The sequence below is a fragment of the Mizuhopecten yessoensis genome, unplaced genomic scaffold, assembly GCF_002113885.1.
Source record: "Mizuhopecten yessoensis strain PY_sf001 unplaced genomic scaffold, ASM211388v2 scaffold715859, whole genome shotgun sequence".
Classification (NCBI taxonomy): domain Eukaryota; kingdom Metazoa; phylum Mollusca; class Bivalvia; order Pectinida; family Pectinidae; genus Mizuhopecten; species Mizuhopecten yessoensis.
This window is the reverse complement of record NW_018479827.1, coordinates 9,228-25,289: the sequence shown is the minus strand read 5'-3', so window position 1 is coordinate 25,289 and position 16,062 is coordinate 9,228. Positions and strand designations below refer to the sequence as shown.

General features: G+C 36.9%; 1 protein-coding gene across 4 annotated transcripts; it reads left to right on the top strand.

The window, feature by feature from the left end:
* Positions 1–9,308: 9,308 nt before the first annotated feature.
* LOC110441317 lies at positions 9,309–15,203 on the top strand. Of its 4 annotated transcripts, none has more exons than XR_002461857.1 (4): positions 9,309–10,197; positions 12,238–12,325; positions 13,906–14,357; positions 14,445–15,203. XR_002461857.1 is itself a non-coding variant. In XM_021484429.1 (4 exons), exons 1-3 carry the CDS (start codon positions 9,637–9,639, stop codon positions 14,298–14,300), a joined length of 1,044 nt encoding a protein of 347 aa, XP_021340104.1. In that variant the 5' UTR covers positions 9,309–9,636; the 3' UTR covers positions 14,301–14,319; positions 14,407–15,203. The 4 variants fall into 4 exon arrangements, 2 of the variants coding, with proteins under 2 accessions (XP_021340104.1, XP_021340103.1); XR_002461858.1 differs by having other exon boundaries at positions 13,906–14,465; positions 14,553–15,203; XM_021484429.1 differs by having other exon boundaries at positions 13,906–14,319; positions 14,407–15,203.
* The last annotated feature ends 859 nt before the right edge of the window (positions 15,204–16,062 follow it).

Below are 16,062 nucleotides of genomic sequence, written 5' to 3'. Positions count from 1 at the left end.
GATGTGGACTGTGATATATATTATAGGCTTTAGATGTGGACTGTGGTATATATTATAGGCTTTAGATGTGGACTGTGGTATATTTTAAATGCTTTAGATGTGGACTGTGGTATATATTATAGGCTTTAGATGTGGACTGTGATATATAGTATAGGCTTTAGATGTGGACTGTGGTATATATTATAGGCTTTAGATGTGGACTGTGATATATATTATAGGCTTTAGATGTGGACTGTGATATATATTATAGGCTTTAGATGTGGACTGTGATATATATTATAGGCTTTAGATGTGGACTGTGATATATATTATAGGCTTTAGATGTGGACTGTGATATATATTATAGGCTTTAGATGTGGACTGTGATATATATTATAGGCTTTAGATGTGGACTGTGATATATATTATAGGCTTTAGATGTGGACTGTGATATATATTATAGGCTTTAGATGTGGACTGTGATATATATTATAGGCTTTAGATGTGGACTGTGATATATATTATAGGCTTTAGATGTGGACTGTGATATATATTATAGGCTTTAGATGTGGACTGTGGTATATATTATAGGCTTTAGATGTGGACTGTGATATATATTATAGGCTTTAGATGTGGACTGTGATATGTAGTATAGGCTTTAGATGTGGACTGTGGTATATATTATAGGCTTTAGATGTGGACTGTGGTATATATTATAGGCTTTAGATGTGGACTGTGATATATATTATAGGGTTTAGATGTGGACTGTGATATATATTATAGGGTTTGGATGTGGACTGTGATATATATATTATAGGCTTTAGATGTGGACTGTGATACATATATTATAGGGTTTAGATGTGGACTGTGATATATATATTATAGGGTTTAGATGTGGACTGTGATATATATAGTATAGGGTTTAGATGCGGACTGAGGTATATATTATAATTCAAGTTCAAATTATTTTTTAACTTTAACCTTTTCAACTTGTCAGTATACAGATAGCATTTAAATACAGTGGTTATGCAGTAGAGAATAGACGAAATAACGTAACATTTAGTTTACCGTTACAGCATGGTCTCTCTTCAGGATCCCTGTACCTCTATCAAAAAAACTGTCACTAAACACTGGAAACCGGTTTTTTTTGTTTGTTTTTTTTGTTTTTGTTTTTTGTTTTTATCTCTTATTTTTTCATATTTTTATATTTCTAATATTAACAGAACATGGTATTCATTTTCTGTATCTTCAGAGTTGAAAACTTTGCAAAAATGTTCATGTCTATGAACATTTTAAAATAATTGATTAATAATTAATAATGATTTGAAAGTGTCTGTTTATGTAGGAGAGATGGCTTCATGAGTAGTTATAACTTTTACCCAATCGTTTGTACCAAATTGGGCAATTATTTTTTTCAAGTCAAGAGTGTCGAATTTATCATAAACAACCATCGTATAATAACTACAAAACAATAACAATAACAAAACAAAACACCCCCGCCCCTCCCCACCTCATCAACCTCACTGTGAGTTAATAGAAATCCTCCCCACCCCATTCACCTCACTGTGAGTTAATAGAAATCCTCCCCACCCCATTCACCTCACTGTGAGTTAATAGAAATCCTCCCCACCCCATCCACCTCACTGTGAGTTAATAGAAATCCTCCCCATCCAATCCACCTCACTGTGAGTTAATAGAAATCCTTCCCACCCCATTCACCTCACTGTGAGTTAATAGAAATCCTCCCCACCCCATCCACCTCACTGTGAGTTAATAGAAATCCTTCCCACCCCATTCACCACACTGTGAGTTAATAGAAATCCTCCCCTCCCCATCCACCTCACTGTGAGTTGATAGAAATCCTCCCCACCCCATCCACCTCACTGTGATTTAATAGAAATCCTCCCCACCCCATCCACCTCACTGTGAGTTAATAGAAATCCTCCTCACCCCATCCACCTCACTGTGAGTTAATAGAAATCCTCCCCACCCCCACATCCCCTTGGCTTCTACGCCACCAAGTTCCTCCACTACCTTATCAGCCTCTGTTCTCATAATTAAGTACAAAAAGATCCAAAATCTTAAACTGAAATTAAAAACATTCCACATACGCTGAATGCTGTCTAAACCGAACCCTAGACAGTGGTCATTTCCGTTCGGAGAACACAGGTTTCTGTGTTTCCCAGGTTTAAGATACATATGTAGATGGGCTTGAGAATATGTCTATAGCAGGGCCATAGGATGGTTGAAGGAGGGTTGAAATTGAGGGAGGGGGTAAAGAGTCTGAATACACTCGAGTTTGGCTGGTCCAAGCTAGCTACTTTGTACAAGTTTCCGGATTAAATCAGATTCGGTTTAGACTTTGACATATATTCCACGCCGTATGTTATTCCTGATATTTCAGGCTATATATATGTTTGTATCGTCTTTGTCCTTAATAAACAAACTTTACCGGGAAATTAGTCAGCTTTAATTACAGAATAAAAAAATGTATTTTCGATTGAATTTTTTAAAAGTTTTTGTAAATATTAAGATTGAAAAAATTAACGAATCATACGTACTGATCGTATCATTATAATGAGTTTTTAAATATGAAAGTTAACTATACTGTATAGACATCTACCTAGGTAACAAAACAAACTAGATGTTTGTGAAAGGTAAATTTCAACAACAAACTTCATAGACAACTGTTAAAAATATTTATTATTTTATTTTTACGAGCCTCTAGAATTTTATTAACAATGAGACGGTATTAGGTTTCGTCAGTAACTGTGGTCTCGACCGCAGCTTTGAAATTCAGTGAACGGTGCATTTCTCATTGACACACGCTTCCGAAAATGAAAGTGGAGAAGGATTTTTAGAAAATTTCGATTTCACGACATGTGGAGTATGCTAAGAATCAACTTCCAGTCGAGAAACACTCATCGGTGTTTTTGTCAGTATCAATAACTGAATTCCCATTCAAGAGCGGCCCGAAATTAAATGACACATCGGAAGTGAGCATGCATGTTTTTCACTCGGCGTACATGACGGTGACGCAAGGAAGATATATTGACAAATATATTTTTACTAGATTTTCAATGGATTGTCATTTTAAATATCAGCATGTACTGCTCTGTGCGTTCAAGTTTTTGTTCAATCATTTAAAAAATAGTTAGACACAAGTTTGTTTTCGGACGTTTCGGAAGTACCGTGGTACAACATGTATTTACGTTATTTGGTCGTACCACGGAATTAGATTATCTAAGCCCGTGGTCGTACGTGACATTCTGCAGTTTAAAAATCACCAGTACTTATAAACTCTCCAATGAATACTACAGACACTTGTGACAGTTTTATCAAATAAGTGGCTCACCATTTCTCTCTCCTGGGTTATTTTGTTATGTAATTTTCATAATTTCAGATTGTAAAAATTACATCAGTCTATACGTGACGTCACCCTTGCATTATTGAAAGCAATCACGGCTTACTTTGAATTGTGAATAAACTCGCATGGTGTACGCACCCCATGTCATCGTAACCCCTAGGCCTCCGCTCTCTATCCTGCCCGTCCAAATAACCCACCCAACGCCTCTCTATCTCACTGTACACGTACGTACTCCATCCCGACCCCGCACATACTTTCCCGCCTTACAATACAAGCTGTACCCCATACTGTGTGTATCTTCATCGATCTGTATGTGTGTAGGTGTACGTGTGTAATTGTTTCTCATGTACATTGTAACCCAAAAACCATGAAAAAGGTGTAGACTTCAGCTCAAACTCAAATGTCGATAAAGTATACTCCCTTGAAAATCAATCCAATTTTGGCATTATATTCTGTACTTGAATTTAGGAAAATTTGATTTCAGGATTTGCATAAAACCTTTTAAATTGTTAACACTGTCAATTTCAAATGTCAAAATTGTACATTCAATTTACAACATTCTAAAATGATCAATATTGTTATTTATAAAGTGAATCAGAATATATATTGTTTCTGGTACAACTCACTTACCAAAGCAAATAGCTTAATAAATGATATAATTTTAATCTATGTCGTTAAATGTAACATCGTTATGCTTCTGATGCCTGTGTGTTTCCTATACGGAAATTGTGTCCGATTCTTTTGGAATTTTTAACAATAAGATATCCTTACAAAAAAAATAATGCATGACCTGAAGGTGGAAAACATAATTTTGAAAAAGATGTCAAATGGAGTTAATTTTAAATGATTAAATATTCCCGAAACCAGGGAATAACCGACTATTCTGACTTCCCGTTCAATTCGAGACATATTTCATACACATACTTTACTTGTACAGGTAGGAGACAATAGGAAATGAGGTAATGATTCACATTGTGCATTATTTATGTAAAAACCAACAAAACAGATCGACGTACACGCGTTATATTTACCTGGCGATCTTCCCAGGTATGTAACGATATATACACAAGGTAACGTTCCTGGGGAAGTACCTGGATTATTTACTAACGCTTGGATACATTACAGCGGTGTAAATATAGCTAATTAACACGAATCCATCATTTCTATTGTCATTAAACAAGAGGTCTAAAGGGCCTACACGGCTCATATGGTTCATGCGGAAATTCACTGTTAGTGCCAAATATTAGTAGCAGTCTTTGCTATTACTGCTTTGAAACAATACGAAAATGATATGATATACCTATATATATATATATATATCCAAAAGTATTCAGCAAAAAAGAATTTGTGGAGGGGGGCCATGTAAGGTCTGTACGTATTTGATCCTTGAAACCTTGAAAAATACGTCACAGTTATATGTTTTCAGAAAATTGATAACCCTATACTGCAAACCGAGATTCAAAATCGGACCAACTCAGCTATATTTGGTAACATGAACCGGCAATGGCTTTAGTGTTGTATCACGTGATCTTTGTCCGTCTCGAAGGGGGTATCTGGTTGTGACGTCACATTCATTATGACGCCATAGATACTCATCTTGGATACAGCGACGCAGATTTTCGCGTAAACTTTTTTGTCTGACTTAAATTTATCACCTTCTCGTGTAAACACTTTCACAGAATGGCAGTCAACGTTTTCAAGAATATTTCAGCCTGTAAGGTAGCTCCACTTCTCGTTACTGGCGATGTTGACGGATTGGGTCGACAGAAATGCCCAGAGGAGCTCTTCCGAGCCAGGAGGGGATTCGAACAAATTAAATTGAACTTTCTGACTACGGTGGCGGACAACTGGGATGGACAGACCTCAACAAGTGGATTATTTTATGAACCATTCTGTAATCCAATGAAGAGCACCAGAACAGACAGCGGGACGTCTGCCCAGTACAACTTGGAATTCGAAGCGGACCGGAACGGCCACGCTTCTATTGGACAGAAGGGGAAACCACGGAAATTCAGGCCACGGAAGATTCTACGCAAACTGGTCGGAAACTTGGGCAACAAGGTTCAGTCAACCTCCGAGAAGCACACTGGCAACTGAAGGGGACTATAGCTAGTACAAAGAACGACCTATCATCAAGGCTGAATAGACGGAGGGACCAGGCTGATGCTCTATTTCAAAGAGAACGAATCTAATGACATGTTATCATTTTTAAATCTACAAATTTATTTTTTAAGCTAAACAAATAATCTAATTTATGTTTGTTTGGGTTTTATAATAAAAACAAAATGTCTTCAATTCTATAGACTTGTTTTTATTTGTTAAAATACTGCGTTACCACGTTGATCTACACATCTAATCCAGATGGAGTAAAATAAATTGTATTGTTTAACAGGCGAATATATCGTTTCATAAGAAGTTGTCATTTGAATGCATTCGACCCCTCTTAGGTCAAGGTCCGCTATGTTCGCTTCTTTGTAGCACACCATGCCAGTAAGGTACTGGTCAAATAATGACCCTAGAACTTTCGATTTTTAAGAAGTCGATAAAAAGATTTAGAAAATTAGAACCAGATATCATTAACTATAAGTTTGGTAATTTTGCTTAGCAAATTTTGTATCTCGTCATACCGGCAAGTTAGCCAGCAAGCTTCTGTCCAAATATCGTAACTGTAGATAATGAAAAGGCCGTTTGAGCGATTTAACAGATTCGTCGGGTTTGTATCATTAAATACTTGCAAGCTGTCAACTAATCATAAATCTCCGGTACTTTAAGTCCACTAGCAATCATTTAAACTTTTCTTTTTTCTTTTGTTTCTTTTTAAAACATATTTCATACACATGCCACGAAAGAAAGTCGGGATCTGGCCTCATCACAGGAAGCTTTCTGCGTTAAACATGTATTTTGACCTTTTATCCTATGGTATTTAGAGTATAGACGCGGCACCGTCCTATGTTCTCAAACGGCCTTGTTTGTCAGATGGGCTAAAATTGCACCAGAAATTTATATATTGGTCTTTTTTACTTGTTAGATACACTTTAACAGTTGATGTTTTTAATATGTTTTTCATAAATGCATCCATGTTGTTTAATGTCATTTTGCGTTTCCCGTCGCGTTGTCGGAATCCCCATCGCGTCATTTGACTCACACACTACAAGTTCACATTTAAGTTCCTTTTTGTTTCCATAAATTACACAAATGCTGAGAGGACATATTATGTGATTATACAACGGTATGTTTATATATGTATACATGCACAGTTTATTGTCCCGTAGGGCTAATTTATTTTTAAAACAACAGAAATTTGCATATGTTGTTCGTGGTAATATAGTTCGTAAAGTTCATAAGGTTTTATAATTAAATAAAGTGTAATCTAGTTTATCGAGGGTGAAGATGCTAATTTTTATGGTTTACCCAATGTTGTTTCCGTCACTTAAGGTACAGTAGTACGTTTGTGACAAGCATGCTACCATGTCGTTAACCAACACATATTATATCAGATCAAAAAATAATACTTCAGTTTATATATAAATCTTAAACGACACACAAGAAGACTTTAAACATTATAGAATGACTTGAGTTGCCTGACCTAAAATAAACATATTTGTCAGTTATGGACTTTTAAGGCGAAAATGTGGTTATATAGACCTGAAAAATGCGATAACAACCGAGACGAAGTCGGGGTTAATCTAACTTTTCATCTGCGGTCCATATTTATCTTTATTATATGACTGGTGCTAATTCCCAGCCCTGATTGGAGGAGCGACGGCCTCTATGAATATTGTTCAGACCAGGTCCATAAATCAGGGATAGAACTCACCTGAAGTCCATAATTGTATGTTGATTTGGATTTAAACATGTTAATTGTCCCACATTTGAGCAGAGGATTAGGCACAGGTTATATCAACTTATTAACGTCTTTTCCTCTCTATCACTTTTATCAATTATCGACTCTTTGTAGATGATTCTGTGGTTATATGAATCTTAGAGAGAGATATTAAACGAGGCAAAGCCGAGGTCAATACCGCTTTTCCTGTTCATCTAACCACATATTCACTTCAATAAAAGTGACGTCATACAGAGAATATTAACTTGCTGTTTTTAAAACCGTAACATGGAGTAAATATCTTGCATCACCGACATCCACATGAGTATGATTCAGTTAATGAGGATGTACGAAAACAGATGAGTAGTACAAAAGTACCGCTTTTGGCGCAGTCCCCCGCCTATATAATCCTTACCACCACCCCGCACCACCCTGCAGCACCACCCTTACCGGATGGTACCGATCGATGACGTCACAGGGGGGTTCTCATGTATTTGGGGGTTTCCTGACTGCCTCTATTTATAGCGACAACCTATATACGAGGGGGTACCGATCGATGATGTCATAGGGGGTTATCATGTATTTGGGGGTTTCCTGACTGAATCTATTTGTAGCGGTCCGATTGCAGCTGTTGTTGTTGCTGTTGCTGCTGCTGCTGCTTTGTGACTCCATCTCCATAGTTTGTTGCTGGCATCATAACGGTACCAAACGGTTAGGGTGGTGCTGCAGGGTGGTGCGGGGTGGTGGTAAGGATTACATAGGCGGGGGACTGCGCCAAAAGCGGTACTTTCCTACTACTCAGATGTCATTGTCAGAGCTACAACTGAAGCGAAGTCATGGAGGGAGAATATTAACCGGCTGTTAGGAAAACTGAATCGATATCACAAACCACTCATAATTCACGTGATTCTGATCTAACCAAGGAGGATGTAGGAAAACTTTGTGTAATCATATCGTCATAACCACTTCAGTTCATGATTGGTCAAAAGGATCGCCATACACCATACACTTATATTAGTTACGTGTTTTTGACAAACATAGTACCTGTTCGCATTATTTTAGACCCTCTTAAAGGTTCCACTTTGAAAATATCCGAATTATAATACCAGCTTTACAACTGTGTCAAGTATATTTACTAACGGATCAATGGAATTTGATACATGATCAACAATCAATAAAATAATTATCTATTCATCTAATTATCTGTTTAATTAATTTGATTGATATTTGTTATGTTCAATAATATCACTCATTATATCAATGCATGCTGACCAAACAAAGGGAGATAACTGACATAAACTATGAACTTACGGTGAAATCCATCTTCATCGACTTCACGTGTTTTATATGACTATTGTTGTAATTATTAAATAAGATATATGACGATGATGGAATATATATTTAGCTTCTGAATACGTTATGGGGAGATAACTCCAACATAGCCTATACGCTGTTTCTTGAAATAAATGTTACAGTCATTTTGTTGCGTTTTTGCATAACATCGTTTGTTACCATTTCAAAAAATATATAATGATTCAAATATTGGCGCATAAAATAAAACATTTCGTAAAAAAAAGTATTTAACAGACATCTGTTCTGTCGTTTTCACAATTTCTTTAATTATTGTTCACGAGAGAGCTTTGATTATGTTGCTATAACTTGTGCCTGATCCTTTTGTTGAATTTAAATGCAATACAAATATATTTAACTGATAAAGCATCATTATAGCTTTCTATGGAGAATAATTAAATTACTTCTTATGATTCCTAGCCTGCCCAAACATCGCATTATCCCATTAGAAAAATTCCAATCACAAATTCACACAATTCATTCCGTAGATCGATCAGTCCTGGCACCATTCCTCGCGTTTTAATCAGCACTTTAGATATATTGATGTAATGTGGATACAATGTTACCAGGAACATTTTATTGAAATGATTTATTTCTTTCAAACTCCTTCGTGTTGTTATAAATGTCACAAATACAAAATTATATCAAATGTTTTACCAATTACCTATAAATTCTGCAATTTATCTTTTTTTAATAAATGTATTAAAAACCCCAATGAGTTTATCATCCCCGTCGGAGGCCCCTTATGTCATCTGTCAAATCGGGAAACCCCGACCGGAACAAGAATGACGTCAGCCCACCTCTCGGTCCGTACAGTATCTATACACTACTGTCAAAGCCGGCAGTTGTACATGTGTTCGGGGATACAACAGACTTGTGTTATATAACAGGTTACGTGATCTGTGTCAATCAGTTGTTTTATTTCGTGTCGGATACTTGTTTGTGTTTACTTGGACCACAGGTGGACCGAATCAGACCCAAGACGAACTGTAAAATAGCGCCACAGCCTACACCGCATGTAAACATGTGACCGACATGTGTGGTACACGTATATTTATTACCTGTACAGTGTAAGAACCTTCTCTCAAAATCAGAATTTATTTACAAAGCCACAAAGATGCCTACACCAAGCTGGCCGAATGCTGGCATAGGACCCGATGGGTTCTCGTTTCCATCTACATTCCAAGATAGTTTTCACAAGCCAGTCCAAATTGATGAAGACGTCGAACCTGAAAACACCAACGAAAGAAACTCGGAGCAAAATAGACTGGATAGAGTTCGAAAAGGATCTGCCTTGATCATCAACATTCCACAGTCTAGCGGTTATGACAGTTATGACGAAAATCCGAAAAGCATTAAATCAAATATGCTTAACATGGATATTGAACAAAATAATACTGATGATAATCAACTTGAACAAAAACAGTTTTTAGATTCTGCAGACGGACAAGGCGAGGCCGAAAGACGGAAAAAGAGGAAGATATTTAAATGTTATTTGTCTAAATGTAGATTAGCGTTTGCTTCAGTGGCAGGGATCTTTGTACTATTCATTGTGATATTTGGAGCGATTTATTTAGCAAAACATTTGGATTCTGATGATGACAAGGATAGTGATGACATTTCCACAAAACCACTTCAAGTTGATATTAATGATATTGTTACAACACCAAAACCTCCAGTAAGTTTTTACAATCATCTTATTGTTTTCATGTTCAAAAATTCTTTGGAATGTAGACAGCTCCTATTGATGATGAGTTCTGATTTGTCAAGTTTATAATTTATTCAATGTATGACGGGACTCATTTGATCTTCCAATGTCAATATACAATAAAGATACTATTAGAAATCAATTCCAAGGAAAAATGGGGATGTGGTGCGACCACGGAGTTGGGATGGGGTGGGGCCGTGTTAAGTAAATGGGGTGGGGGCCAGGCCACCGACGAACACATGGCTTGTATATCTCGGGGTCGGGGTGTACAGAAATACGTGTTTTATTGCGATTTGGTAATTCGGGAACAATGATAATGACCGAGTTGTCACTAAAATACGTTGCTTCTAAAACGTGACAGAAAATGTAACGAAACATCATGGCTTTGATTAATTACACCTCAACGGTCTGTTTGTTGTAGAAACACTATGCTGCTCGTGGTCTAAATGATTTATAACGAAGAGTATATCAATAGCATTGTCAGCTTGACACAACCTATGCGTCCTATATTAAACACGTTATGTTATACACATTAAGCTACCTAATACCGGAATCGATTAACCCATAGTTGTTACATGAATCATATTTATTGCGGAATCGATTAGATTTTAATTGTTACGTATTAATTAATTGAATCCTAGATAGCAGTCTATAAGTTAGCACCACGTCTAGTTGCTGTTGACTTTTGTAAAAAAAAAAAATTGTTGGTCTTTATCTTTCAATATACGCGTGGGTGTTTTTACACAGCGATACATAAATTAAAATCTAGTTTTACCCCCTATACAGTTAATTTCATTGTAAAACCTTTAGCGGGCCCCACCCTCGGCGTTAACTTGGATAAATAAAACATGTGCCGTTATCTGGGGCGATGTATATACCGTATACACGTTTAACAAGGTGTACGGTTTCATCCGAAACACCGACCCACGCTTGTTATACCATTAGTCGTCTTTTCGGACATTAGACTGACCTCAGGTGTCCGAAATGTACTTTTAAGGTTGAGGTGTCACGTGAACTTGATCAATTCAAGCACTTCCCATCCAATTACCGATTGCGAAACGATCAATTTTGACCTATATATGAAAAAAGCAGACGACACTTCTACTTCACAATCTGGATTTGAGTCGGACGAGCCGGATATGGTTTGCGGTAGTTTGTATCTTGAGTATTCCGTAATGGGGGCCTATTGACACCTCCGTGACCTTTGAGTAGACTCAAATGGGGATCTTTTCACTCGAGGTCGAGATTCAATGTATTGATTGATTTTCTGTACAATATATATCGTGTGGTTTAACCGTATAGTAGCGAGGAATTTCATTCATAAATCGCCCACTCCCTCTTCGAACATAGGGATTGGCGGTGGGCCAGCTGTCACCTTTTAAGTATTGTCATCTTACAATAAGCTTTATAGGACTTCTCAGTTAGTCGTTAATTTTCTGGTGATAATATGCCTTTGTCGTAATAAAGTTCAATTAATGTCATTGTTAATATGACACAAATACAATTATGTTAGATAATAAAACACGCATCAGTCATTTATTTTTGAATATGTCCGTAATTTTGTGATTTTGAAATCAACGCGACTGATCCAGGGCTAATTTTGAAAAGAGGTTGTTTAAAGTTATACTGTCCGGCATGTTGTCATGACTTTATCCTACAATCACACCTGATATTAGATAATTGCTATTTTTTCAGTAAAATGTCCACAGTTTTCTACCTTTCGTACGTCCGTACGGCGATATATTTTGTCAATATTTTGCTTGTTAATAAAACTGGGGTTATTTGGTTATTAACAGCTTGTTAGCACCGATAAGGATACGACGAATGTGAAACTAATTTTTGACCTATTTAAGGAAAAGATATGTCCGGGTTTTCCATTACTCAGACTGTTCACTGAATCGAGGCTGCGAAGTGTCCTCTGCGTTAGTGACAGAGGCCCAAGGAGGGGGGACTGTAAAGACGTAGAAATAAATACTAACTGCAGTTTCTTATCGTATTTTTTTTTAACAGATTAACACAGACATCTCACCCTCGAAGGATCCCAACCACCCAGTAGTGGCGATTAAGATGGTTGTGGACGAAAATTATGCACAAAACGGTAAGTAGAGATTTCCGTCCTTAAAAATTTAGCCGTCGTCTGTCAACATTCTGTTTTATATACCATGATTTCTTCAATACTTTATTTAAACGATGAATTATTTTCAATCTTGTTGAAATCCAATAATTATCTAGTCCGTAAACCGAGACCCCAACATCGGTCATAGGAAGCAAATGAAGATTGAATATTTTATGTTTTGAACTTCAGTAATTAAAAAAAATTGAGTATATGATAATGTGATTGATTTACACTCTTTGAGCACATCAAAGACACAACACCGAAACAGAAAAACAAAAAAACACTGAACACCAAAAACATGACATCAAAGACACAATAACTGAACACCAAAGACACAAACATCAAAGACACAAACATCAAAGACACAAACACAAAAGACACAAACACCAACGACAAAAACACTAAAGACACAAACATCAAAAGCAAAGACAGAAACATCAAAGACACAAGCATCAACGAAAAACACTGAACACTAAATGCATGACATCAAAGACACAAACACTGAACATAAAAGACACAAACACTGAGCACCAAAGATACAAAAATAAAGGACACAAGCACTGACCATCAAAGACATAAACACTGAACACCAAAGACACAAACACTGAACACAAAAGCCATAAACACTGAACACCAAAGACACAAACACTAAACACGAAAGACACAAACACTGAACACCAAAGACGTGACATAAAAGATACAAACACTGAACACGAAAGACACAAACACTGAACACGAAAGACACAAACACTGAACACCAAAGACACAAACACTGAACACCAAAGACACAAAAACTGAACACCAAAGCCACAAACAATGAACACCAAAGACACAAACACTGAACACCAAAGACACAAGTACTGAACACCAAAGACACAAACACTAAACACCAAAGACACAAACACTGAACACCAAAGACGTGACATAAAAGACACAAACACTGAACACAAAAGACGCAAACACTGAACACCAAAGACACAAACACTGAACACCAAAGACATGACATAAAAGACACAAACACTGAACACCAAAGCCACAAACACTGAACACCAAAGACACAAACACTGAACACGAAAAACACAAAGACATAACAACAAACAAACAACACTTAGCACCAAATACAAAAGCACTGAAAAACGAATACAGAACATCGAGCACAAAACACTGAACGAACACCAAACATATGAATATAAAACAGTGAATGAGGAACGCTGAACACTTGAAATGACCACAATTTCGATAAGTAATCATAAACCTTTTAACAGGAGAGACACGCTACCGGAGACCAAAAACACAAAACGAATTCCCAAACACTGCATTGAAAAACCCCATCATGTTGATTATCAAAGAATCAACATTAAACCAACTCATTGAACCTAAATACTCGACATTATCAACAACGAAACAACGATCAGCACCAAACCAAAAATATAATCGTGAAATTTGAACACCAAATAAAATCAACATTACTGAAAATTTAGGAGACTAGACAACGAAAAATCATGAACAATTTAGCGAGACGAACGAGTTATATTTTATCAACTACGATCTATCTGTTATAGGTAAAGGTCACCTAGTGCTGTGGAAAGCACCCCAGGGTAAACACGTCCACCAGGGAATCACCTATAACAACGGCTCCTTCACAGTACCGGTCGACGGGTTCTACAGTTACAAATCCACTCTCAAATTTGACACCCGCAAAGACAACTTGGAATCCGAAAAAGAACTCCATTTCCACCATTGTATTAACATCAATGGCACACAGAAAAGTACTTGCACAACAAATGGAATTCCAGTGAATGCAATTCGAACCAATACCGCGCAAGATTCTTGGGTGTACATACGCGCAGGACAGGAAGTGTACGTCACAATTAATAAAGTCGGTTTTATTTCGGATTCAAGCGACAGCAATACATTCACAATGAGTTTACATTCGGGTTCGAAGGAATCTCGGTGAGCCACTTCCGGTAATCATCCTAAAAAACGGATATGTGTAACTCTTTACTGATATGAAATCGACTTCCCCGTCGATGAGGTTGCCATAGTTACTTCCGGTAATCATCCTAAAAAACGGATATGTGTAACTCTTTACTGATATGAAATCGACTTCCCCGTCGATGAGGTTGCCATAGTTACTTCCGGTAATCATCCTAAAAAACGGATATGTGTAACTCTTTACTGATATGAAATCGACTTCCCCGTCGATGAGGTTGCCATAGTTACCGAGCGCTGCAATTGGACATCTTGGCATTATTCCAGAAAATGAAGGTCATTTCATATTGAAATTGACTCCATGATGACCATGCGTCAGTTCTGCGCAGTGCAGAAAATGTGACGTGATGGCATCACACAAAGGTCGGTGGAACGTACTTTTGACTCGCTTTTCAAGCATTTTTCGTGTTGTAGACGAAACTCGTGAAAGAGATCTGTCAATTTAAGTATCCGTCCTTAAGGAAATGGATGCCTTCTTTTCCAGGACCGGAAAAAAACATTGACCTTTGTTTTCTAACAGACTTGTGAAAAGCGCAGTCGGAGAACTGACATTTGAACTGTGATTTTATAAATCACTTGGCTTGAAGAGCTCTGATCAATATACAATTGATTGCCTTGAAAAATCAAACATTCATTCGTTGCGATTTTATTTGAAACCTAGTTTTCCATAAAACTGAGAACCTTTCCAAGGAATTGATGTTGGTTGTTAACTTGTCAGCAAGAGCTGATAACTCTGAAAAATAGCATTAAATCCGTAGTTATTTCGAAGACAGCTGCTGTTGCGGATGTTGAATGTGTACGATCAAAACTGGACATTGCGTGTCTTGGGCCAGCAAATAAATCTGTTGCATGCAATGAATGAAAATAGGGTAGTTTTGTTGTTTTAGTTTTTAGTATACCGTTAACCTAAGTTTTATAGAGCGTATTTTATTACTCCAACAATGATTGTTTAAGATTAGCATACAAAACATGTATGCGGCTAGTTCGTCACCGTTTAGAGCAGGTCGAGTTAGTGGAAACACTGGTTTTAGACCAGTATCTAAGTAACTGTATTCTGTAACTTTGAGCATTTTTCATGAATTTATAAATAACGAAACAAATTCAATAACTGCAGACACTGGTCATTGATAAAATACGTTTACTGTATCTATGTACATTTTTACGGAGGTGCTATTTCAAGGCAGTGCTACTACTGTTTTTACTATAGGATAATAAGTGCTATTTTTTACGGCAGTCCCATTTTCACAGAATTTAAAACGACAGCAAAAAAATTAGGTCAATGTGTGCCTATCAACACAGGCCTAACACAATATAGAAACCGCAAATTAATCAGTTTACAAATGTTTATTAAATTCTTCATGAATGAGAGATTATCATTGAACGGATTACAGAGTTCTGCCCTATAAGGTGACTCGGCAACAAAACGTCTAAAACGTCTCTGTGATGTCATTAAATATTGATCAGTCAAGCATCTTAGTTTTTTTACTTAGCATTTCTAGTCTTTGTGTGCAATGCTGTCATAACATGCAACCTGACTTCGTTATTACGAAGTCGAATATCGAACGCCATACATATATCGAAGTCGTTCTTTTGCCTCCCTATCATTTTGTTTCTAAATAATTAAACCCAGATATATCTAATTAGTACCCCTCTTATCTCGATGTTCCACCTTGGTCCTCACGACTTCGACATAACTTGGTTTGACTCTACTATATGTGTCATGTCTG